The following is a 21,945-nucleotide window of genomic DNA, read 5'->3' on the forward strand; positions in this document are numbered from 1 at the left end:
TCGTCGTTCGTACCACTATCAAACACTGTTCTCATTGCCCCGCCTGCAACGCTCCCGCCAACGTGAGAACATGTGCACCGGATGTGCCCTCAGGCACCCAAGGCCGGGAATTTGCCACGTCAGCTTCTCGGGCAAAAAGTTCGAGTGATCGTACATATACACGCGCGCTCGACTTGTTTTTGCCCCGCGGGCGACACTTTTGTATTCTGCTGTATCCTCTCCACCACCACCTCGGTCTGGGATTGTATATTTCTACTTCCTCGCAACGACGACGCAATGTCGATCCTGGGGGAACCCTGGACAAAAACTCCGGAGGAGATCTTCCAGCACTTCTCCGTTGACTCAACACGTGGACTTACCTCCGACCTCGCTGCAAAACATGCTGAGCTGTATGGAAAGAATGGTTCGCACCTCCATGGGCCGTCTTGTCAATGCTTGACTCTCTGACGTCGTACATCAGAACTGCCGGAAGACCCGCCGACTCCACTGTGGGAACTCATCCTCGAGCAGTTCAAGGACCAGCTAGTCCTCATACTACTCGCTTCTGCGGTCATATCCTTCGTGCTTGCACTGTTGGAAGACAACTCAGGTGCAAGTTGGTGGAGCGCATTTGTAGAGCCCTTGGTCATTCTCCTCATTCTGGTCGCGAATGCTGCTGTCGGTGTCATTCAAGAAACTAGCGCGGAGAAGGCAATAGACGTGTGTGACCTCACCCTCCGACGCACGCAGCTACTAACTTGCTTGCAGGCTTTGAAGGAATACTCCCCAGACGAGGCCAAAGTTCTGCGCAATGGCCAAATCGCTCGTATTCACGCTTCAGAACTGGTCCCTGGAGATATTATTACTGTCTCGGTAGGAGACAAGATCCCAGCCGACTGCAGGATCGTTTCCGTCTCGTCGAGCAGCTTCCGAATTGACCAAGCTATCCTCACCGGCGAGAGTATCAGTGTGCACAAGTCCGTCAACGTCGTACAAGACTTGAAGGCGGTTAAGCAGGATATGACGAACATGCTCTTCTCTGTAAGAAAGACTTCCGTGCTCGCTGGAGGTTTGCTAACTGTATTGCACAGGGAACTAGCGTTGTCAACGGTAGTGCGCGCGCGATTGTGATCTTCACTGGTGAACGCACCGCCATTGGTGATATTCACAAGTCCATTACCTCCCAAATCAGCGAGAAGACTCCACTCAAGCGGAAGCTCGACGACTTTGGTGACATGCTCGCTAAGGTCATCACCGTCATCTGTGTCTTAGTCTGGCTTGTCAACATTCGACACTTCTGGGACCCTGCGCATCACGGAGCCCTCAAGGGCGCTATATACTACTTCAAGATTGCCGTTGCGCTCGCTGTTGCTGCCATTCCCGAGGGTCTGGCCGCAGTCATCACTGCATGTTTGGCTTTGGGTACGAAGAAGATGGCGCAGAAGAACGCGATTGTCAGGAACCTCCCGAGTGTAGAGACCCTGGGTTGCACCAACGTGATCTGCTCGGACAAGACTGGAACGCTCACTACCAACCAGATGAGCGTTTCGAAGGCAAGTAGCACAAAGATACGCCGAGAGCAATTTAAACTCATCTTCAACTATAGTTCTTCACCGTCGACCCTTCTGGTGTCCCCAAGGAGTACCTTGTTGAAGGCACCACCTTCTCGCCTATTGGGTCGGTCAGGTCTGCTGATGGCAAAGACGCCTCTGCTGAACTTCGTTCAGAGCCGCTCTTGCGCTTGGCTGAGATTAGCTCTATCTGCAACGACTCTCGTATCGTGTATCATGCGGTACGTCGACTTTGCTTTGGTTACAGACTTTATACGACTAATTTTTCGCAGGATAAGGGCATGTATTCTAATGTTGGCGAACCGACGGAGGCGGCTCTCAAAGTCCTTGCGGAGAAGCTCCCATGTCCTGATCCTGAACTTGCCAAGACGTTATCTACTCTTGCCCCGGCCGTCCGTGCCAATGCCGTCAACGAGCATTACGAACGTACACTCCCAAGACTGATGACCTTTGAATTTTCTCGTGACCGCAAGATGATGTCTGTTCTCATCCGCCGTAACGGTATCGGAGCTTTGTTTGCTAAGGGTGCCCCCGAGTCTGTCCTCGAACGCTGCAACTCTGTCTTGGTCGATGGTTCTACCATCCCGCTCTCCGCGGAGCTCCGCTCGGCTCTCCTTCAAAAAACTCTGGCATACGGTTCGCAAGGCCTTCGCACGCTCGCATTGGCGTACTCCGAACAGGCCGACGTCGACCCATCGCACTACCAGACGGAGAGTACGGCAGACTACGCGCGCTTTGAGCGCGACTTGACTTTCGTGTCGCTGGTCGGTATGCTCGACCCACCGCGCCCTGAGGTGCGCGAGGCAGTTGCGAACTGCAGGGCTGCTGGCATCCGCGTTATCTGCATCACGGGCGACAACAAGCGCACGGCGGAGACGATCTGCAGGCAAATTGGCATCTTTGGTGATAACGAGGACCTGGAGGGCAAGAGCTACACCGGACGTGAACTCGATGCACTCAGCCAAGAAGAGAAGCTTCAGGCAGTTATGCGCGCAAGCTTGTTCAGTCGCACTGAGCCTGGACACAAGAGTCAGCTCGTTGATCTACTGCAAAGCCAAGGATTAGTTGTCGCTATGGTAAGTTGTATCCCACGTCAATACTTTTGCAGGTCATTTAACGTCCTGTGCATAGACTGGTGACGGCGTCAATGATGCACCTGCGCTCAAGAAGGCTGATATCGGTGTTGCGATGGGCAGTGGAACTGACGTCGCAAAGCTCGCGGCGGACATGGTCCTCGCCGACTCCAACTTTGCAACTATCGAGCAGGCTGTTGAGGAAGGGCGTCTGATTTACAACAACACAAAGCAGTTCATTCGCTACCTCAGTAAGTCCCCTTACATTTTAATCTGGCATTCATGACTCACTATTTGCAGTCTCCTCGAACATCGGTGAAGTAGTCAGTATCTTCTTGACGGTCCTCTTGGGCATGCCCGAGGCTCTCATCCCGGTGCAACTTCTTTGGGTCAACCTCGTCACGGATTCGCTCCCTGCGACTGCCCTCGGTTTCAACCCACCGGACCACAGCATCATGCGTACGCCGCCCCGTAACAGTCGTGAGCCCCTCGTCGGCAAGTGGCTTTTCTTCCGATACATGGTGATCGGCACGTATGTCGGCGTTGCGACAGTCGCTGGCTATGCTTGGTGGTTCATCTACTATGAGGGCGGCCCGCAGATTACTTTCTGGCAGCTGGTGCGTGTATTGGCGTAGTTGAGCAATGACGTGTGCTGATGACAGTTTTTTGCAGACGCACTTCCACCAGTGCAACCAGCTGTTCCCCAGTGTTGGGTGCGAGATGTTCACGAACGTCATGGCACATCGCGCAACAACAATGAGTCTCTCCATCCTGGTGACCATCGAGATGTTCAACGCGATGAATTCACTCTCTGAGAACGAGAGCTTGCTCCGGCTGCCGGTGTGGAAAAACCCGTTCCTGGTTGGCGCCGTCGCGTTGAGTATGGCGCTCCACTTTGCTATTCTTTACATCCCGTTCTTCACGGTGCGTCTCACGTTGCAGGGGTTTGGTGACCGATGCTGACTCACTGTACTGCAGACACTCTTTGCGATCACTCCGCTCAACTGGACGGAATGGAAGGCTGTATTGTACTTCAGCGTGCCTGTCATCTTAATCGACGAGGTGCTGAAATTTGTTACTGTGCGTGTCTTTTTGTCTTGGCATTGCGTTCCGTGTGCTGCAGGTGTCTAACCCGTTCTACTTCTAGGCGACTTTTGTTGCACCGCCGTCTAAAATCAAGGTCGACTGAAGTAGAGACACTTGTTAGAGTGTAGTAGTTAGATAGCTCGGGGATGTATCATGTTGAATTTTTTCTTGGAGTGGGTCAAGAATGCGCTCGAGGGCGGATCAGAAGAAGCACGCGAGTACCGTGACGATGAGCCCAATGAGGTAATATCGGGTAATACGATTGGTCTGATTGGCGCCTGGGCGGCGGGACTGGATCTGGGCTCTTCGGCGGCTGTCTCGTCTTGTGTCCTGCGGTGAACGACCCTCTTTTCTTCGCCAGCAAGCGCAAGTTCTCCCCGCTTGTCCTCCCTGCGGGTCTCTTCCTTTCCTTTGGATCTGCTCTCGTTACCTCGCTCGCTCCCCCTCTGTCTCTACTCCCATCCTCGTAAATAATCCGTAACCAGTATGGTCGCCTTTGCAAGCCTCTCTTTCTTGTCGGCTCTCGTCCTCTCGCTTTCACTCTTTACAGCTGCTGCCGTTGGCTCTCATGAGACTCCGCGTCGTCGTCACCCTGGCACTAATTTCCTCGGCCAGAACCACACGCTATCTAAGCGGTTCGACGATGCCCGCTTCTCTTACTACGAAGCTGGCCAGGGCGCTTGTGGTGCAACTAACAGTGACTCGGACTCTGTAAGTCTTCTAGTTGTGAACTGCATCAGTTGAAGCTGACATGCCTATTAGATCGTCGCGCTGAACTCTGCGGTGGGTGTTACGTCCAATCTCGCGCCGTGGTCGGTATTAACGCGTCATTCACGCTAGCAATTTGCCGGAGGCTCTAATTGTTTCCAAATGATCACTATTTCGTACAATGGCAAGAGCACACAAGCGCAGATCACGGACGAGGTGTGTACATACAGCTCGCTCCCGTGGCTGAACACGGTCGTTGACTACGCGCGTTGTAGTGTCCAGGCTGTCCATATGGTGGCCTTGATCTTACACCGGGCCTGTTCTCGTTTTTTGCATCAGAGGACGCAGGTATCATATACGGCACCTGGAATTTCGGTAGCGGCGCTGCTCCGTCGCCGTCGCCGTCGCCAACACCCGCGCCCACGCCTACGCCAACTCCAACGCCCACCTCGGTATGGACGCCACCGGTGATTGTGGTTACGACTTCGTCCTCTACGTCGTCTCCGCCCCCGCCCCCGCCGACGACTTCGTCGTCCACCGAGGCGCAGAAGTCGTCCTCCGCCACCTCGTCTACGCCGACGCCTTCGACGTCTTCGACGTCGAGTGCCAGCTCTGCTCCCCCGTCGAGCTCATCAAGCGCGGCATCGTCCATGGCATCGAGCACTAGCTCAGCCGTGGCGGCCGCGCCCAGTGGCAACATCAACCAGCTGAACAGTGTCATCCTCAGGCTGGCTGCGCTCGCGGCAGCTGCCGAGCAATCGCAATAGAATCGCACTGTCTCTATCCTGCACATGTTTTTCAAGGACGAGATACCCTCTCCTTACGCATCTTCATGGTACAGATCGTATAATATACCTTTGCGCATATCTTTAGACGAATGATCGCACGTTCTCCGAATGCAAACCTTTGCTACTTAAATTAGTTTGTCGTACTTAGACGTGCCTGTTCATTGCCTTACGGACCATGTTACCATCGTGTCGATCTGTCTGTCATTCTGGAGTGTTACATTCACGCTTTTTGTCACCTGCGCTGCTCGAACACGAAGGGACAGATGTGGTCGAAAATATTGATATCGTCGTGATTGTTGGTCGCCAACATGCTGTTCTTGGACACCTGCCTTGTATGGAACTTCGGTCTGGCGCGTTGTTAGGCTGCGACAAACAAAACGAGTTCGGGGCACGGCTGGTCGTCGCCGGCTTTTTTTCTTTCCCCATCGTCGCCTCTGTCCTCGTGCATACTGGGCCCACTGCTGCCAGCGTCGCTCTCTGCCCCTTCACACTCCTTGCAGTCCCCCCCTTCGTTTCCTCCGAAAACGACTCTATTTCCTCCGTAATTTGCCAATAATCGGCCATGCGCCTTTCTTCGGCCATAGGCCTCTCCCTGCTCGGTCTGAGCGCGCCCTTTGTCGCTCAAGCTGCCTCCCACGGCGAGCCCGGTCGTCGCCACAACGATCTTGCGCGCCGCGCTCGTGGCGACATCGATATCTTCCAAAAACGGGACACGTTCAGTAACGCGCGCCTCACCTTCTACGCTGTTGGCCTGTGAGTGGTACCGGTGTTTCAATCCCCCCAGCTAACGATATCTTGTAGGGGAGCCTGTGGCCAGCAGAATGTTCCTAGTGATTTTGTGGGTTTCTATACGCGTTGATATACAAGGGATGCGTACTTATTCGTCTCGCTTTAGATCGTCGCTTTGAACACACCGGTGCGTTGCGATCAGCGTCTTCGTGAAAGCGCGTCGAGACTCATGCGCCTTTTCTTAGCAATTCGGTAGTGGCTATCCTGGCCCTTATTGCTTCGAGACCATTACGATTTCTTATAACGGCATGACTGCCCAGGCAACCATCATGGACGAGGTACGAGTACCTGCATATCGTGGTGTTGGATAATATTGACCGGTAACAGTGTCCCGGATGCCCATACGGTGGACTTGACTTGTCCACTGGTCTTTTCACGTACTTCGCACCTGAGTCTGTCGGTGTCCTCACCGCCGAATGGTGGTTCAATGACGGCTCTCCGGCTCCTACCACGACCGCCGCGCCGCCACCTCCGCCACCGAGTCCTACCCCACCACCCCCTCCGCCGCCGCCGCCGCCTCCGCCCCCATCTCCTTCTCCTCCACCCCCTCCGCCGCCGCCCCCGCCGCCGCCCCCGACAACTTCCTGGACTCCGCCAGTCCAGATCAGCGTCTCAACACCTGCTCCCAGCCCCACCACGTCGAGTCCGCCGCCTCCGCCGCCTCCTTCGACCTCCAGCACCTGGAGTTCCAGCTCAGTCTGGTCCTCGAGCTCGAGTTCCAGCGCTATACCCTCGCCCTCCTCGTCCTCTGGCAGTGCCGAGCTGTCGTCTTCTGCCGCTCCTTCGCCGTCGAGCAGCGCTGCGCCCACGCCCACACTCGATACGATCAACGCCGCCAATCAGGCCTTCCTCGGCCTCACTGGTCTGCTTGTCGCCGGGGCCGGTGCCGGTGATGCCGCTCAGTAAACTAGTCCACTCGCTAGGCTTTGGCTTCACTTGACACTTGAACTCTGTTTCCAAAGCCTTACTTATTTGGGCCAGCAGCGTATACCCTTCTTAACTAGACAGTTATATGATTTTTTCGCCGAGCTTACAGTTTATCCATTCCTGTCCTATCTTCGCCCTCTCGCGTACAAGCCTTTTGTATGTACGTGGTCAATACCCCGTGAACCCTTTTGTGTGTGTATGTGGCGTGATGCCTTGTAGGTACTGTGAAAGTCGGTAGACGATCTACGTCGATAGTCAGGTACGTCGGGGTAAGACTGATAGACAGCAACCTGATACGCGGGCGAGGGGCGAGAAGGTAGTTTTATTCCCCCCGTCTGGCAGCTGAAAGTGATAACAAATATTGTTGTTTGGACAGTGTTGGCTGCCCAGGCCTGCACACTATTAATTTATGTCAACCTAGTTCCTCTTCGTTCGTCGTTTATCAATGTGGGGCCATCTTCTATTGGCGTTCTGAAGCTAGATATGCGACGAAAAAGGATGAAGGACAAGGACACATCATTTCCGGCCAGCCTTCTTTCGATGCTGGCGGCCTTGTTTATTCTTGGCAGGGCGAGGCGGTTCGGCCTCAGCCTCAGCTTCCGCTTCGTCATCCGACTCCTCCAAATCGATGTACACGGCAGCACCCCTCTTAAACTCACTCTCTGCAACCTTCTTCTCGCTGGTGCGGAGCGCTTCGGATACAAGATACACCTCGGGTCTGCCGTCCGTGAATGCACGAGCGGACAAGCAGTAATAGTCCCGTTCAGCATCGGGAGCTTCAATCTGGTGCCTGCGAGACAAGACTATCAGCATCTTTGCAAGGCTAGCTGCACATCGGGGGTGCTCACTTCTGCTGCACATGTTCTACAACCCTGGCCTTGGAATACCGGCCAGACCAAGTATCACCACATCTCTCCAGCGTCGGACAGAGCCCGCAGAGCCACCAATCCCGATCGTTCACACTGCCCACACTGTCTTTCTCGGCCGTGCGCTCGAGCAAACGTGCTGCTTCGGCCTGGTGTTCGGAAAGGGCGTCGATATAACAGCCCTTGGCCTTCCAAGTGTCGCTGCCCTCCCTCTTCCACTGTCTGTACTCTTCTTCTGTCATCCGTTCGCTCCATAGCAACGAGTAGTGCTCGTACTGCGACACGCCGTGGTGAGCTACATGGCATTCACTAAAGTCAGCGGAATGCAGACTTACTGCCGAGGCCCAGTTCAGGACACGAATTACGCCGTCCGTGTCACACGTCTTGCACGCCAGCCTTTTCGGCGAAGCGTCCATGTCAGCTCTGGTGGCGCGCCGGTAATTGAGTCCGAGCAGCTCAACGAGCGGCCTCATCGTGTTCGTATCCGCGGAGAACTTGAAGACGCGCGGGTCCCAGTGAACGAGTCCGTTGCTGGGGTATCTCGACTCGGGCTTGAACTGTTGGAGGATGATATGTCTGTACAGGTCGCCTTTCTCTTCGTCATCACCAAACGCGTGCCTTTCGCACGCGTGTGAAAGCACTTCGGGGTACTTCTCGACATGGTCGCAGAGTTGACAGCGAAAGGTAGCTCCGACCGCGAGTTCCATTGGGTCGACGCCCTTGGGAAGCTTGCCCACTTGCGCCCGCACCAGGCCCCCAAGGTAGGCTTCAGCCTCTCGCCGCCACTGGGTGCGGAAGGCAGGGAGGACGTCGCGCAAGAAGGCAAAGCTCTCCGCATTGATAGTCTCCCTGGGCGGACGGTTGACGACTTCGCGGACTTCGGGCATTCCCAGTGCAATGTCCACGCGTGAGGGCTCGCCAAGACGATATGGGCATATGGCTCCCAGGGCGCGATCAAAGACTCTGAGCCGCACGCGGGTGACGCGCACAAGTTCCTCTTGTATCATCTGTTCCCTCGTCTCCTCCAGCCATTGCACGAGCGTGTCCCTGATGTTGGCCCACGCTGTACGTTGTTAGCTTGACAGGGATCGAGAAATAAACATGGACCGCTCACTTCTGTCGGTCAGCAGCCGAGGCTCCTTTACACAAGGGAGGTTTGTGAATATATCATGCGCAGTCTCGGAGTTCATGACCCGGCGAAGTTCTTCCTCCCAGCCCAGTTCGCGAAGCCTGTCCATGATGCTGGCGACGAGCGGGAAGGAGGTCAGCACCTATATCCAAGCTGTTAACCCTCGCCACTTCTCACCCGGCGTATCTATCGCTTCTTATAGCTCTAAGCTCTTCTTCGCGAGCCTTCAGTTTCTGGTCGTACCAACCCTGCATAACCGAAATGCACTATAAGGCGCATTGTGAACATTTAGGAGCCTTGAGAGCTTCATAAAGCGGGCGCACCGCTCTTATCTGCCGCATTCTCTTCAGTCGCTCTTCGAGGACTTCTTTGTACTTTTCAGGTCTCTCTCTGAGAGCGTCCCGCAGCTCGTTTATCTCTGACTCTCGAAATTTGTAGTCTATTCTTGTGTCAATGCACGAAGCTATCCAGATATCTGATCACATGCCTTTCATCCAGTCTTTGCCCAGACTGAAGCTAGGAATGAAGAACCATAGAGCAAGCTGCCTCTCGTTAAGCTCTGGTATTGTATCGGGGAGAGCTTGCTTGAACAAGTAGCGGAGGGTCATCATGCCTTCGAGCCTAGGGCACATACAGTCAGTTATCATGATTGACATTTCAATGAAAAGACGTACGATGGCCCCAGCTCTACTGCACAGCTTTTGCAGTAGCGGGCGCGAAGATCCCAGTATATCCACTTGACGTTGGGTTTGAGGCAGCGCTACACAACGTTGAGCCAGTGCCGCCGCGCCACACAATGACAGGGGTACTCACGGAACAGTAGTTTGTGTACAGAAAGCTCGCGAGAGCGGGCTCGTTCATGTCCTCAGGACAGGGAGGGTAGCCCTCGAGGTTGTCGCGTGCCGCCGTCCACAGAAACGCAGAGCTGTTGCTCATGAGGAACTGCCGGAATATCTTGGTCGTCCGTGCGAGGCTGAGCAAGTCGTACGGCTCGAGGTGCATGACAACCTGAACGAAATGTAAACCAAGTCTAGGGCAGCAAGGACTATAGACTACCTCAATAACAACGTCGAGAGGCATACTAGTCAGGCCGGAAAGTTTTCCGCGCTTTCGTCGTGGCTTCGTGCCTTTTGCCACAGCGACCTTAGTCGCGGAATTAGCTGCGGCGGCCTCCGTAGGTGCATCCTCTGAGGGATGCGTCAACTTGATCCTCTTAGAACGGCGAGGTGGCATGGTGCACTAGACGGGTGGTAGGAGAGGTGAGATTGAGTCGAGTGATGGCGGTTTGCATAACAGATCGTAGTGAGCCACTTGGTCTTATATTTGGGGGAGTTGGGGCGCTCGTGCCACTCCGAGGAGTATCGCGAGGCTGGAACAATTGAAAAGAGTTATTATCATTGATGTCAAGCATCGAATATGCCAAATCTAAGGGGCGAACGATGAGCGAAATGCCAGCTAAGTTAGAACGACTCGAACTCTCGTAAAAATTGCGATGCGCCGTCGGGACGGCACGCCGCTTACCGGTGACAGTGACATAGTGACACTACCCGTGACGTAACGCGATTTATGAAGCACGACAGCAGAGTCGCCTCTCTGCTCTCGACCAGACCTCGGGGTCATAAATGGCACGCAAGGTCGAGACCGTGGACGCCTCAGACGCGCAGACTGCGTCCTCTCCGAAGCGGGAAAAGGGCAAGGACGCGTTTCCCCTCACCAGGTTTCCGCTAGACGTGATATGCGAGGCGCGTTCCCATCCCAGCAACCTGCCCCCCCCCCCGGCGCTCGGGACTGACATTCCCCTCAGATCGTTCAGCACCTTCGTCCAGCGGACCTCCTCAATCTCTCTCGGACAAGCAAAGCGTTCAGAGCGTTGCTCATGCGGCGCGGCGCTCGGACGCTCTGGCAAATTGCTATCAAGAACGAGCGAAAGTTGCCCCAGTGCCCCGAAGATGTTTCTGAGCCGGCATGATTAATTTGCTGTTCTCTTATTGCTGTCACGTACGTCGTTGACTTTATACGCGTTCGCATCCTTGACTGACGCTACACTGTTTCTTAGAATTGCCTCAAAAGGGGCCCCACTTCCCGCACTGGGAGTTGCGCACCCGGCTGTGCGCAGCATGCAGGAAGGAAATGTAAGTAGTAATGCCTATGAATGCACACCTTAGGTACTGACTGCACTTTAAGGAGCTCACGTTTGAACCTGGCCCCCACCACAGTCTAAAGGATCACTTCCCCATGCTGGATTTTGAGGACGGCATAGGTGAAATAAGTCTCTTTTGAATCATGCCTGTGCTCGCGAAAAGTTCTTCTGACGGTATGTGTAGCTTCTATTGCTGACTATGGAGGCTAATTTGTTTCCAGAGGAATGCTCTGGTTCGGCATGTGTCCTTTCCGTCGCGAAGAGTGGCGGGATGTCAGAAAAGCATTGCGGCAGGCCAATGCCGCACAGGAGCTCACCGAGATCATTAGAGCGGAAGAAGCATTTAGATGCCATAAGAAAGGTAACGTCTTTCGCGCCATCCCGCGCCACACGAAAGCTCGTCTGAGCGCGTCTCTGACGTCCACTACTACTAATGCAGCAAGTCAATAATAAGCTTCTTGATTGGGACTCGAACCAACGACACGCTCGCTCACATGAAAAATGGTCGATACAGAATGAACGGCAGAAAGCGTAAGTAGCCGCGTCGATTCTCTGCATCGGGCGCCGTAGCGTCCAGTTATTTTGGCTCACTCGCCGTCCGTTCATAGGATACTTGCTAAGCTGCACAACCTCGCCTACGCCTACGATATATGTTGCATGTCGCGCTGCACGAGTTTCATCAGCTGCGGGAGGTCAACCAGCTCCTCCCACTCACTGACAGGAGTACGTTTGTTTCCCCAGTCATACCATCTGCGCATTTGCAGATGACACCGCTGACATGACATCCCGTCGGCAGTATGGAACAGTATCAAGGGTGCCGTCGTCGAGTTCATGAACAGAGTTCGTGCAGAAAGGATCCGGTGCGAAGAGCTTTGGGGGAACGAGGATGAAGACGAAGACGAAGACGGGGACGAAGGTGAAAACGAAGACGAAGGTGCAGGTGAAGACGAAGACGAAGACGTAGGTGAAGGTGAAGGTGAAGGTGAAGGTGAAGTCGAAGTCGAATAGTAGGCTATCTTGCTTCGGCATCCGCCATGCCCGATTGCATGGGCAGCCTTGCAAAGAGGCGCTATGGATTACAGGCATGTCACAAAATATCCTACAACCTTTGTCAATCGAAGATGTCGCCAGGAAAGCACTTACCACGGGAAGAGCGTGATCTCGCGGCTGTTTCGTCCCTATGTACCGGCGATCCTCGCTTTGCCGGCTGAGTCTGGCTGCTCTGCAACGGAGACTAACCATGGGCACGACGGACATCGCCGGACACCTTTGGCTGTGGAGCGCAGCGGTCCCAGCTTGCGGTGCCATCTGGACCACTTCAGGGAGTACTGGCGCCCCGCCCGCTTCACCGACTTTCCCGCAGATCGCTGTGCGAATGTGCAGCGGTAACAGCCTTGCACTACCTGAGGCCAAGACTGGCGGCGGCGATCACCCGCAAGCCCAGCCTCGGCGTCGTCGCTCAATGCACAAGAAGGCCGCGAAAAGAACCCTGAGCCGAAAAGGGTCCGCGCGTGTTCTTTCCCAGACACGGATCTACGCACCCTCGAGGTGCTGCTACCGCTGCAGCATCGGCACCGAAAACCACAGACGGCCGCCGTCAGCAAGCTTCTTTTCCCCCGCGAGCCGCGCCGCGACGCGCAGCACTTCCTTTGAATGTTTACTATCGGTACCGAGCCGAGTGGAAAGAACCCACGGAGCGCATTCTGTGCCCGCTTGGACCGCACCCGCCCCAAGTGGAATACAAAGGCTGACGGGAAACGCGCGTGTGAATGTGTGCATTTGCTGCCGCTGCCGCTGGCTGCGCCCCGTCCGCCCGTGCCAAAGCTGCCCAAGCATATCTATTATCGAGCCGGGTCCCGCGCGTGGGTATCACATGCCGCCTGTCCGAGCATGTCGAGCCCGGCGTGCCCGAGCAGCCTTCTCAAGGCCCGCCTGTGCTCGACGCGGAGGGAAGAGAAAGAGATGCCCAAGCGAGCAGCCACCCCGTGCACTCGCGCGAAAACGCTCCCGCACCGAGACACGTTTTGAGAGATCCGTCGGCGAGCTTTTGGGATTGCGCTCGAGCACCGCTTGTGGGCTCGACCCGGGACGGTCTCCCCCAAAATCTGCACAATCTGCGCAATCTGCATCTCGTCGACGCCGGCACGCTGGCTCGCCAAAAGATCGCGCGCGCGTCGTCTATTATCGCGTCGCGTGGTCCGAAACATTTCAACCAAGCAGCACGGATGCGATCTAGAACGCTGGATGGGCTGCGAGACCCTCGGGCGCGGCCTGCTCGCCGACGGGCGAAAGTAGCAGCAACGAGACACGCCGGCCTGCGAGGACAACGGGATTACATACGCAAAAAGAAAGCACAGCCTCGCGAAGTGGGGGAACAGCGGAGGAAAGCCGGAAGAATCACGCTCGGGCCGACGTCTTCGCTGGGCTAGATCCCAGCTGGCGATGCTGTACTAAGACGAGGTTACAAAGCGATGACTACAATATGACGACTGTGCTGGGCAGCTGGATATCTCGATGAGCATGTGGGGATTACGTGGTAGAGCTACAATGGCAGGGTGCGAGGTGCGTGAGATGAGATGAGACTGCAGGATGAAGCGTGGGATGTGTGCAGAGCTTGTCCATACTGTAACACAACGGCGACAAGACGAATAAGAGCGTGTGCAGGTAGTACGAATATAATAAATATATGGCCTTCACGGGAGATAAGCGCACGAGGCCTTTCCCCCAAAGCTGAGAATAGAAGGAAGCGAAGCGAACACAGCGAGGATATGAGAAGACACGGAAGTTCCCGGCGGACTGCACGATCCACATCCTCGTGTGTGCGCAGCACGCGAAGAAGCCGCAATATGGGCTTCGCTTGCGCCCACTGGCAAGACCGAGAAGAACGCGCCACCACCACTCGCCCCATGCGTGTGTCGCACTGGGAAGCCCCGATCAAGAGCGGAGGGAAGCAAGCTCCATGGCTCGCCGTCCGGGCGATGCGCTGCGGTGAACAGAAGATGCGCCATGCCAGCCGAATGACGCGTACGTGTGTCCAAGGACATCGAGCAAGAAGGCGCATGCAACGTTCGAAGCATTCGCTTCACGTCGCGATGCGCTCCCGCTTGAACTGCTCCTTCGGCTTATCGCGTTTACGCCAGAAGGCGAGCACGTTGCTGCCCCGACGGGTCGCCTTCTCGATCTTGGCAAGCTCCTCCTCCCATACCCGAATCAGCTCCGTCTTTTCCTTTGTCCGACCCCGTCGCTCGCTCTCGCCCTCACGGGACGGGTGTGGCGACACGCCGTTAAGCTGGACCTTGTCCATGCGCACCCCCGCACAGACCTCCGTGTTCAGGAGCAGACCGTCGCGGTCGTGGTGAGACATCGAAGAGCTGCGAGGCGGCGGGCTGACTGGGCCGGCTGGAGATGCGGACACAAAGCTTGTACTGACAACGCTGCTCATCCGCGGGGACACAGGCTTGGAACGAATGGTGTCGCCACTATTCCGCGCGCCCCCTGCCGAGACTTCAGAGCTGCGACGAGTCAGGAATGGCAGACCATCTTTGAGAGGCTGTCTTGGACCGCGATCGCTTTCGTTTTGCTTGTCCGGAGAACTGGAGGGTGTCGATGCATAGCCGTGGGTGGGCACAGGCAACGGGACGGGGACAGGGATGGCGCCGGCAACCTGAACGTCGGCACTGTCTCGAGGACCCGCCGATGTATGCGGCCGACGCGGCTTCTTGGTCTTCCTCTGGCCCTTTTCAGCTGACGGCGGATGAGAATATTCAGCGGTAGGCGACGCCGGGGGTACAGGCGAACGCGTCGAGATGCTTGCGGGGGGTGCCCGACCCGAGGCTGTTGTCCCGGCACTCTTCGGTGGAGTGTAGACGGGAGCTGATCCGTCTGGCGTTGGCGACGACGGCGCGGCGTCAGTCGAAGTACCGGGTCGAGAAGAAGAGTTCCTCCCCTTCGACGCCGAACGCGCCTCAGCGAAGACGGCAAGTGCATGTCGGCGCTCGGCATCGTTTGTCAAGACGACCACAAGCTCTCTCGGGGCGAGATCTATCGATTCGGTCCCGGATGGTGACGTTACGATGACCTACTCGAGTTTAGCGGCGTATAGTCATCTCGGCAAGTTGAACATACCTTGACCCGGACCCAGAAGCTCACAGCCCCGAGACTCCCCCGCATAGTCTCGCCCATTGCCCATCTCGAGTGGCTCCGCGCCGCGGGCCATTGCAGTGAGATCGTCTTGTTCCACACACCGGTACCCTTGTCGAATGCAAAAGACGTGCCCTCAGCAAGAGCAACGGCAGACGTGAGAGTTTTATGATGATGTGAGCTCTCTCCTGGGGTAGAAGGAGAGGCATAAGAAAATGGCGAAGGCGAAACGGGTGTCGATGGAGGACTCGAAGTCGTCGACGAAGATGCGGAAGTGGTTTGAGGGATCAGGGGCGTCCTAGACGTGACAGTGCTTGTAGACACTGCCGAGTCCAACGTTGATGAACTCTGTAATGGTGCAAGATATGCAAAAGCCGTCGTGTTCAATAGGCTCGCGTTCCGGCAAGCTGCTGGATGTAGCTATCCGCGGACCGTAGCTGGAACCACCCGGAGTCAACGGCGGAAGCTCGAGGTCATGGAGGTCTATTCGCCGTTCAACGAGAAGCGACGCGCTTCGAACCGTCACTGATGGATCGAGAGGGCGAATGAAAAGGGACGTAATGAGGAGGTCCGACGGGCCAATTGGACAGGTGGGTGTGGAGAGGTTGTAGTGCAGGACGGGTGCCCGCGGCTTGTTCGTCGCAAGTAATAGCGCCGGCGTCAAGCTCGAGGATGAAGACGCGACCAAAGCAGCATGTGACGGAGACGGCGGCGGCAATGGAGGAGGTATGTCATGTCGGATGAGAAGAATGTCGAGCTGTTTCAGCAATCTCGTGCCGACCGAAGCTAATGGGACGTGTTCGAGAACTGGATGCCGTCAGCGCGCATATAACGAGGCCGATCAAACACAGAGTACGCAGCGGGCCGATCGTCGTCGCATGCACCGGGGAAAGGATTGTCAGATTTGAATTGACAGATGAGCGCACGAGAAGGGCAGATGGATCAGAGTGCCGATTAGTGAGAGAGCGCGGCAGGTGAGACGGCAACATACCAGCTTCGACCCTCCAGTAAGTCCTATAATCCTGATAGTTGGCTGTACTAAAACCCGCGACGCGCCTCGGGAGCACAATGCGGAAGGGCGATTCGAATTCGCCCACGTCGGCGTATGGCTGGTCGTCAGGCTTCTTCCAGAGTGTCTGGCTGTAGTCGACCAGTAGACGGGTGTGGGTCGCACCCATGCGAGTCTGGCGGGACTCGTACGCGCGAACCGAGACGGTGATGGACTTGGCTTGCATCGGCTTTTGGTCCTCGTCGAGACGAGTACGTACAATGCCCTCTATGCGGACAGGTGTGAGGCCGAGGTAGCCTTGGAAGGGGAAGTGTCGGGATCCGGCATTGCCCTTGAGGGTGGTAAGGCAGAGCTGAACCATGGTGGGAGGCAGCGACCGGAGCGGTCGGGAAATGTACGTCGCGCCGAGAGGAGATGCGAAGTTAGCGACACGGACGACGCGGGCGACGTGGAGGACGACAGCAGGGGCCGGGAGGATGGGGTGGAGAAGAGAGGAGGGAGATTGGATATGGGCAGGAAGGGTTCATGTGGATGTAGCTTTGTATGGAGAAAATATGGAATAGCGTTTGTTGGAAAGAAGCTCAGAAGACGCATCGACCGCTCATGATGGGTCTGATCACTTGCCCCGCTTCCTAGGGAGCATAATTATTTGTGTTCCGCTGCGGTCTCGACTGACGTCTTCTGGGGAATACATCGCTGCCACGGTCCCGGGTCGCGAGGTGCGACAGAGACCCTGGAACAGAGACAGCGACTAGAAAGACACGCACACGGCGGACAAGGACAGGCTTGGCGGGGACAGACGATGAAACCAGAGCCTGTCACGCTTTTGCTTCTCCCGGTCACGGGCCTTCGAGTACGCGCCACCAAGCCCGGCGTGCAGCATTGCATCCGGCCATTCCCCAATCCGGGCGTATTTCCCACGGTGCCAATAGCCTCGCCCCGTCCCAATTGGGGGATGCCCACGCAGACGCCCGCTTCCCCCGCTTCCAACTCGCCCCTGCGTGCGCTTCCACATCCGACCTCACGCCGTCACTCGACCACCGACGGCGACGATGCCTTCCTCTCTCTATGTCCCGGTGCTCATCGCTGGGATGCTCATCACGGTGCGTATATCGCCCATCAAGCCACCAACAGGCGCTGAGTATTCCGCAGGGCTCCAGCAACTCCCTATGGAGCAAGTGGCAGGCAAGTTCAACCTCAACCATCAGGCGAGCTCGCATCCGCTTACCGCAGTCCTTAGGACATGCAATGCGTCGAGAACTGTGGTGATCCTAATCCGCGGAAACACGTCCTGTACGAACAGCCGGTCTGGCAGACTCTGCAGATGTTTCGTATGTCTTTGCCTTCCGCTGTGCTCCGAACTACGGGCCGATTACTAACTTGTCCTCTCCATTCCTGCTGCAGTCGGAGAGATGTTATGTACGTATCCGCTTGCTGTCCGCTGGCCTCGCGCTTATCTCATCTCCCATGTCATATGATGCTACATTCCTATCTTGGATGCCTCCCGAATTGCACGCAATCACCATCCCTAACAACAAACAGGCTTCCTTCCCGTCATAGTCGCTCTAATCAATGACCGCCGCAAACGTGCCCATCCACCTGTCCATCTCCCCACGGAAGCCAGCGCCCAGCAAGATCTCCTGGATGCACCGCCTCTGACGTCCACAGAGGACGCTCCGGCAGACGATATCCCCTTTCAATCCAAGGACGGTGAGCCCAAACCTATGCACGGTTGGGCATATTTACTCTTGTGGCTTCCCGCCGCATGTGACCTCACCGGTACCACGGTGAGTTTCATCCTCCGCGCTCCCTTCGCATTACCGGCGGCACAATTGGTCGAAGCACGGGACGTCGTCTATTTCAGCCACATGAATTGTTCTTCCGCGGCTCTATCTCCTGCACTCAGCCCTAAAGTCTGCTTCGGAAGCGATAGCTCAGCCCAGGCTTGAGACTTTTGTTCCAGTTGTGGAGCACAGCTTTCCAGAGTCCCTTCCAGCATCGCATTGAGTCTGCTACCCTGTTCGCCACCGCAGCGTGTGTTTTCTCGATCGCATTGGTCGGTTCCTTCCAGCGCCGCGCGTGTGTTTCGCTTCCGAGCTCCCCGAACGAAGCACAGACTAGCCGCTTCTCCCTGTATCGATTGCCTCTTTCCGCTTAGGACTTCGTATTGTCGTTATGTGCGGCGTAAACCATCCCTACCATAGCTTGTGCTAGCATCTTTCGCTGACACGATTCTAACGCCCTTGTGACCCCATAGCTCATGAATGTCGGCTTGCTGTATACACCCGTATCCATCTACCAAATGACGCGAGGTGCCCTAGTGTTATTCGTGGGTGTCCTCAGCGTATTATTTCTCAGCCGCAGGCTTTGGCTCTACCAGTACGTGATTTCGGTCCCGCAGTGAAGTGTGTAAACCTCACCCATCCTTTCCCTCGGCAGATGGCTTTCGCTGGTGACCGTTATGGCCGGCGTGTCTCTCGTGGGATTTAGCGGCTCGATGGTCAAGGACGCCGTGAAAGATAGTTCCTTCCAGTTGCTCTCTTCGTTCGTGAGTTCGGCGATGAATGAGACTTCACCGGGCGCACCGGTCCCCCCTCCGGAGCCTATTGAGGAGCCAGAGGTTACGAAAGTTCTGCTTGGTGAGTAGTAACGACGCTTCCCGCTCTGCAAATAGCATCCTCAGCTGCATGTCACAGGCGTATTCTTTGTTCTTTTTGCCCAAATCTTGTGAGTAACCGCCTGGTATTCGCTCCATTCATTCCTGCTTTCTCCGCGCGCGTTCTATTCCGTATTCGCTCTTCCTTTTTGCCTCGTGTCTTCGAGGACACTCTTCTCAGGAGCACGAGGCGCGCTACTGGGTCATATAGGCTCGGCTCCTTCCCTTTCCGTTCATGTTCGGTGCAAGCTCATGCATGTGGCTACTGCTTCTTCTCCCCTACCTTTTTTGCGTGTGACATGTTGACTTATCACGACGTTCTTCTCACCACTTGTTCTCAGTACGGCAACGCAGTTCGTCGTAGAAGGTTCGTATATTATTCTCCGTGCTTGCCGTCCGACGCATGGCTGACTGCGCTGCTCCCGTACAGAGAAGATCATGTCGCGATATACCGTCGCTCCGCTTGTCGCGGTCGGCTACGAGGGCCTTTTCGGCGCGCTCAGCATCCTCATCGTGATGCCCATTCTACCGATGCTCCGCCCGTCTCTTCCGCCTTCCGCGCAGCCGTTCTTCGACCTCGATCGCGGCCTTCGCCAGATGCTCAACACGCCAACTGTCCTCTGGAGCGGCGTCGCCATCGCTATCAGCATTAGCCTGTTCAACTTCTTCGGGCTCAGTGTCACGCGACACGTCAGCGCCACGGCCCGCAGTCTGACGGATACGTGCAGGACGCTCAGTATCTGGATCATTAGTCTCGGCCTGGGATGGGAAAGACTCCTCTTCCCTATCTCGCTGCTGCAAGTCGCCGGCTTCTCGTTGTTGGTGTGCGTACCCACTCCAGCCTGCTATTCGCTCTAGATGTTGATGAATGTCGCAGATATGGCACGTTCTTGTTTAACAATCTGGTCAACCCGCCCAAGTTTCTGCTGCCTCGCGTCGCAGAGCCCGGGGATTTGGACGAGCGACGTGCCCTCCTGGCTCGCGAGGCCCTCGACGAGACGGCCGTGCTCCCTTCTGAACTTGGACGGAGCGGCTACGATGTCGTGCCTCCTCACAACAACCATCCCCACGGCCCTGCCGTTGCCCAAGGCCAGCGTCAGCGTTCTCGTTCTAGGGACGAGTAGACTGGTTACTGTTGGTACCCTCAAACCACCTTTTAATTGTGTTGAAATCTTTAGATTGCTACATCTAAATGGACTGCGCTATTTTTATTTTTTTCGTGTCTCTATACGTAGCTTGGGCGTAACACTCTTAATCGTGACAATATGGCCTCGTGAGGCATCCTCGTCCACGCTACCCCTACGCTACCGCATTGGGGGTGCGACAGCTCGCAGATTGGAAGCGTCGAAGTTTCGATGCTGTGCTATTTAAAAGAGCGTCGTCGAGCCGAGAATTCATTTATCTTCGATTCTGCAGTGCCCGTTGCTCACCTCAGCGAGCTCCGCCACCCCCTGCTGGTGGCGCACTAGAACCGTGCCCAGGGTGGCGTCGCCAAAACCGCTGTGCTTCCGCTGGAACGTCGATGCCTCCCGCTCTCTGACTCACTGATGACGTCGAGTGTCCTTCACCTCAATCTCCTCAGAGCATGATCGCCTCAATATCGCAGCACGAAACCCGATATTGGGGCTCTGTCTACACTCTCGGCTAAGCTTGCCCGTCAACTGCCCGCCTCGCAATTGTTTGTTGCGCCCTGCCGCCGGCTGCGCCTAAGTTGTGACACTTTGTGATACTGATATTACTGAAGGTGTGATATCAGCGGTGACCATCCGCAACGCCTCCCCACCGGTCTCGATTCTCTGAGCCGAGCTCTTGATTTCGGAGTCTCGCGGGTAAAGCGTCCGGGCAGTTATCTAAATCCAGCGCTATTGATTTGATGCGCCATCACACGGATCAAGATTTTGCCATTTCGGCTCCGTGGTACAAACGCCGCTCAGTCCGCTTTGGAAGGTGTGGTGTATCGACGGCGACTGGGTTCGTCATGCAAAGATTTGCCTGCAGATATAGTACGCCTCTTGGACCATAGTTTATGCTGCTGCTAACTTCAAGCCTCGACTCGCAACACTCAAATATTGAGACTAGTCTCTGCGGGGTCGGGTCGCCGGCGAAGCTCCAGTCGGACGTTGCGTTTGTGACGCGCAAAACACCTATCCAATCTCATAGAACTATTTGTCCATATTGCAGGGTGAAGCTGAGGGTCCATTTACAGCTGTGCCCTCGCCGAGTAGAGCCCGTATGCCAGTGGGATACGCGGTACCAATAACGCGATCCACATGAAGTCCGTTGTGTAGTCTAGATTCGCGGTGAGCATCCAATTTCATACAGCCCGGTCACGCTTGAAGACTTGATGTTCTACATCTGCCAGAATTTCACCCGCTGTCACACGAGGCTGGGGACCATCCAATCGTCGACCCGACCGTCTCGATGTGAGCAGAAGGATCTGTCGCCCGGTCGCAGGCAGTACTTCTGCGTTCAGTTGCCATGCATTGACAGCACCTGCCGACGCTTCCTTTGCCCACCTCAGATGACAAATAAGACAGCCTAGCCATCGGTCCAGAACATAGCGAGACGATCTTGTCGCGCACTGGCCGACGGGGACGCACAAGGCAACCGCCCGCGGTCTCAGATATCCCCTTCTAAGAGCGGCCAAAGTCCTGAGATGTATGTGGTGGGATGAAATACCACTCCAGTCGCGATCTATTCCTTCGACTCTCACTTCCGTTCACTTGAGGATCTGGCGAGCTTCGGTAGTCTAGCGTCTCTATTGGCTGCGACACAGTTCGACTCAGCAGAGCCTTGCAGATCACTTTTCATCCCAGCCTCCCGCATCGCCCGATTTTAGCAGGCCACTCCTCCCGCTAGTGGTGAGAAGGCAGGGATAGCTTCTTCGCTCAGCTTCGCGCGGTCAGGCGCATGATTGTATAGCTTCGGTAGCCATATAATTCGCTCCATTTCTTGGTGCTCCGGATCCGGATTCATAGGACGAGATTTAAGCAGAAAGACCGTCGAAAGACCGTTGTGAATACGGTGGGCCCGAAGTACCGTGGGGTATGGTGGCAGCACAAGTGTCTTCCTTGAGTCTCTATG

The 21,945-nt window shown here is 55.9% G+C and overlaps 8 protein-coding genes across 8 annotated transcripts; 6 read left to right on the plus strand and 2 right to left on the minus strand.

Moving 5' to 3' along the window:
* Positions 1–202: 202 nt before the first annotated feature.
* On the plus strand, positions 203–3,863 carry PHACADRAFT_256444 (uncharacterized protein). The gene is made up of 11 exons (XM_007395921.1): positions 203–403; positions 461–699; positions 748–1,020; positions 1,071–1,532; positions 1,586–1,771; positions 1,823–2,626; positions 2,682–2,874; positions 2,924–3,240; positions 3,296–3,547; positions 3,602–3,703; positions 3,771–3,863. Exons 1-11 carry the CDS (start codon positions 277–279, stop codon positions 3,810–3,812), a joined length of 2,997 nt encoding a protein of 998 aa, XP_007395983.1. The 5' UTR covers positions 203–276; the 3' UTR covers positions 3,813–3,863.
* A 182-nt stretch (positions 3,864–4,045) lies between these two features.
* Positions 4,046–5,493, plus strand: PHACADRAFT_256446 (uncharacterized protein). Its single transcript, XM_007395922.1, has 4 exons — positions 4,046–4,420; positions 4,472–4,492; positions 4,550–4,633; positions 4,693–5,493. The coding sequence occupies exons 1-4, from the start codon at positions 4,196–4,198 to the stop codon at positions 5,182–5,184; spliced, it is 822 nt and encodes a 273-aa protein (XP_007395984.1). The 5' UTR covers positions 4,046–4,195; the 3' UTR covers positions 5,185–5,493.
* Positions 5,494–5,584: 91 nt separating this feature from the next.
* On the plus strand, positions 5,585–7,101 carry PHACADRAFT_121402 (uncharacterized protein). Its single transcript, XM_007395923.1, has 5 exons — positions 5,585–5,958; positions 6,007–6,043; positions 6,101–6,121; positions 6,180–6,272; positions 6,322–7,101. Exons 1-5 carry the CDS (start codon positions 5,768–5,770, stop codon positions 6,898–6,900), a joined length of 921 nt encoding a protein of 306 aa, XP_007395985.1. The 5' UTR covers positions 5,585–5,767; the 3' UTR covers positions 6,901–7,101.
* A 257-nt stretch (positions 7,102–7,358) lies between these two features.
* Positions 7,359–10,299, minus strand: PHACADRAFT_209187 (uncharacterized protein). The gene is made up of 10 exons (XM_007395924.1): positions 9,973–10,299; positions 9,730–9,924; positions 9,591–9,676; positions 9,428–9,537; positions 9,240–9,355; positions 9,094–9,182; positions 8,902–9,029; positions 8,123–8,850; positions 7,770–8,062; positions 7,359–7,711 (listed from the first exon to the last, which is right to left on the minus strand). The coding sequence occupies exons 1-10, from the start codon at positions 10,147–10,149 to the stop codon at positions 7,438–7,440; spliced, it is 2,196 nt and encodes a 731-aa protein (XP_007395986.1). The 5' UTR covers positions 10,150–10,299; the 3' UTR covers positions 7,359–7,437.
* Positions 10,300–11,492: 1,193 nt separating this feature from the next.
* Positions 11,493–12,393, plus strand: PHACADRAFT_256452 (uncharacterized protein). Its single transcript, XM_007395925.1, has one exon. It carries the CDS (start codon positions 11,888–11,890, stop codon positions 12,062–12,064), a length of 177 nt encoding a protein of 58 aa, XP_007395987.1. The 5' UTR covers positions 11,493–11,887; the 3' UTR covers positions 12,065–12,393.
* A 432-nt stretch (positions 12,394–12,825) lies between these two features.
* PHACADRAFT_28691 (uncharacterized protein) lies at positions 12,826–13,485 on the plus strand (the record flags this gene model as incomplete). Its single annotated transcript, XM_007395178.1, has 1 exon — positions 12,826–13,485. The coding sequence occupies one exon, from the start codon at positions 12,826–12,828 to the stop codon at positions 13,483–13,485; it is 660 nt and encodes a 219-aa protein (XP_007395240.1).
* A 100-nt stretch (positions 13,486–13,585) lies between these two features.
* Positions 13,586–16,648, minus strand: PHACADRAFT_256454 (uncharacterized protein). The gene is made up of 4 exons (XM_007395926.1): positions 16,188–16,648; positions 15,629–16,003; positions 15,182–15,603; positions 13,586–15,134 (listed from the first exon to the last, which is right to left on the minus strand). The coding sequence occupies exons 1-4, from the start codon at positions 16,564–16,566 to the stop codon at positions 14,139–14,141; spliced, it is 2,172 nt and encodes a 723-aa protein (XP_007395988.1). The 5' UTR covers positions 16,567–16,648; the 3' UTR covers positions 13,586–14,138.
* A 600-nt stretch (positions 16,649–17,248) lies between these two features.
* On the plus strand, positions 17,249–20,140 carry PHACADRAFT_256455 (uncharacterized protein). The gene is made up of 11 exons (XM_007395927.1): positions 17,249–17,308; positions 17,358–17,390; positions 17,446–17,536; positions 17,610–17,624; positions 17,748–17,992; positions 18,463–18,584; positions 18,645–18,844; positions 18,902–18,932; positions 19,203–19,228; positions 19,292–19,685; positions 19,739–20,140. The coding sequence occupies exons 1-11, from the start codon at positions 17,258–17,260 to the stop codon at positions 19,983–19,985; spliced, it is 1,455 nt and encodes a 484-aa protein (XP_007395989.1). The 5' UTR covers positions 17,249–17,257; the 3' UTR covers positions 19,986–20,140.
* The last annotated feature ends 1,805 nt before the right edge of the window (positions 20,141–21,945 follow it).

The sequence above is a fragment of the Phanerochaete carnosa genome (assembly GCF_000300595.1).
Source record: "Phanerochaete carnosa HHB-10118-sp unplaced genomic scaffold PHACAscaffold_5, whole genome shotgun sequence".
Lineage (NCBI taxonomy): Eukaryota > Fungi > Basidiomycota > Agaricomycetes > Polyporales > Phanerochaetaceae > Phanerochaete > Phanerochaete carnosa.

Bases quoted from the DNA above. Each gene is read 5' to 3' on its own strand.
- PHACADRAFT_256444 (XM_007395921.1), top strand. From the start codon at position 277: ATGTCGATCCTGGGGGAACCCTGGACAAAAACTCCGGAGGAGATCTTC. The intron at 2,875-2,923 runs GTAAGTCCCCTT...CACTATTTGCAG, and splicing joins GCAGTTCATTCGCTACCTCA to TCTCCTCGAACATCGGTGAA. The intron at 3,704-3,770 runs GTGCGTGTCTTT...TTCTACTTCTAG, and splicing joins AGGTGCTGAAATTTGTTACT to GCGACTTTTGTTGCACCGCC.
- PHACADRAFT_256446 (XM_007395922.1), top strand. From the start codon at position 4,196: ATGGTCGCCTTTGCAAGCCTCTCTTTCTTGTCGGCTCTCGTCCTCTCG. The intron at 4,493-4,549 runs GTGGGTGTTACG...CATTCACGCTAG, and splicing joins TCGTCGCGCTGAACTCTGCG to CAATTTGCCGGAGGCTCTAA. The intron at 4,634-4,692 runs GTGTGTACATAC...CGCGCGTTGTAG, and splicing joins AAGCGCAGATCACGGACGAG to TGTCCAGGCTGTCCATATGG.
- PHACADRAFT_256452 (XM_007395925.1), top strand. From the start codon at position 11,888: ATGAACAGAGTTCGTGCAGAAAGGATCCGGTGCGAAGAGCTTTGGGGG.
- PHACADRAFT_121402 (XM_007395923.1), top strand. From the start codon at position 5,768: ATGCGCCTTTCTTCGGCCATAGGCCTCTCCCTGCTCGGTCTGAGCGCG. The intron at 6,044-6,100 runs GTGGGTTTCTAT...GTCTCGCTTTAG, and splicing joins AGAATGTTCCTAGTGATTTT to ATCGTCGCTTTGAACACACC. The intron at 6,273-6,321 runs GTACGAGTACCT...GACCGGTAACAG, and splicing joins AGGCAACCATCATGGACGAG to TGTCCCGGATGCCCATACGG.
- PHACADRAFT_209187 (XM_007395924.1), bottom strand. From the start codon at position 10,149: ATGCCACCTCGCCGTTCTAAGAGGATCAAGTTGACGCATCCCTCAGAG. The intron at 9,925-9,972 runs GTAGTCTATAGT...CATTTCGTTCAG, and splicing joins CTCTCGACGTTGTTATTGAG to GTTGTCATGCACCTCGAGCC. The intron at 9,538-9,590 runs GTACGTCTTTTC...TATGTGCCCTAG, and splicing joins GCAGTAGAGCTGGGGCCATC to GCTCGAAGGCATGATGACCC.
- PHACADRAFT_256454 (XM_007395926.1), bottom strand. From the start codon at position 16,566: ATGGTTCAGCTCTGCCTTACCACCCTCAAGGGCAATGCCGGATCCCGA. The intron at 15,604-15,628 runs GTCCGCGGATAG...TACATCCAGCAG, and splicing joins TCCGGGTGGTTCCAGCTACG to CTTGCCGGAACGCGAGCCTA. The intron at 15,135-15,181 runs GTATGTTCAACT...AAACTCGAGTAG, and splicing joins GCTTCTGGGTCCGGGTCAAG to GTCATCGTAACGTCACCATC.
- PHACADRAFT_256455 (XM_007395927.1), top strand. From the start codon at position 17,258: ATGCCTTCCTCTCTCTATGTCCCGGTGCTCATCGCTGGGATGCTCATC. The intron at 17,309-17,357 runs GTGCGTATATCG...AGTATTCCGCAG, and splicing joins TCGCTGGGATGCTCATCACG to GGCTCCAGCAACTCCCTATG. The intron at 17,391-17,445 runs GCAAGTTCAACC...CGCAGTCCTTAG, and splicing joins CCCTATGGAGCAAGTGGCAG to GACATGCAATGCGTCGAGAA.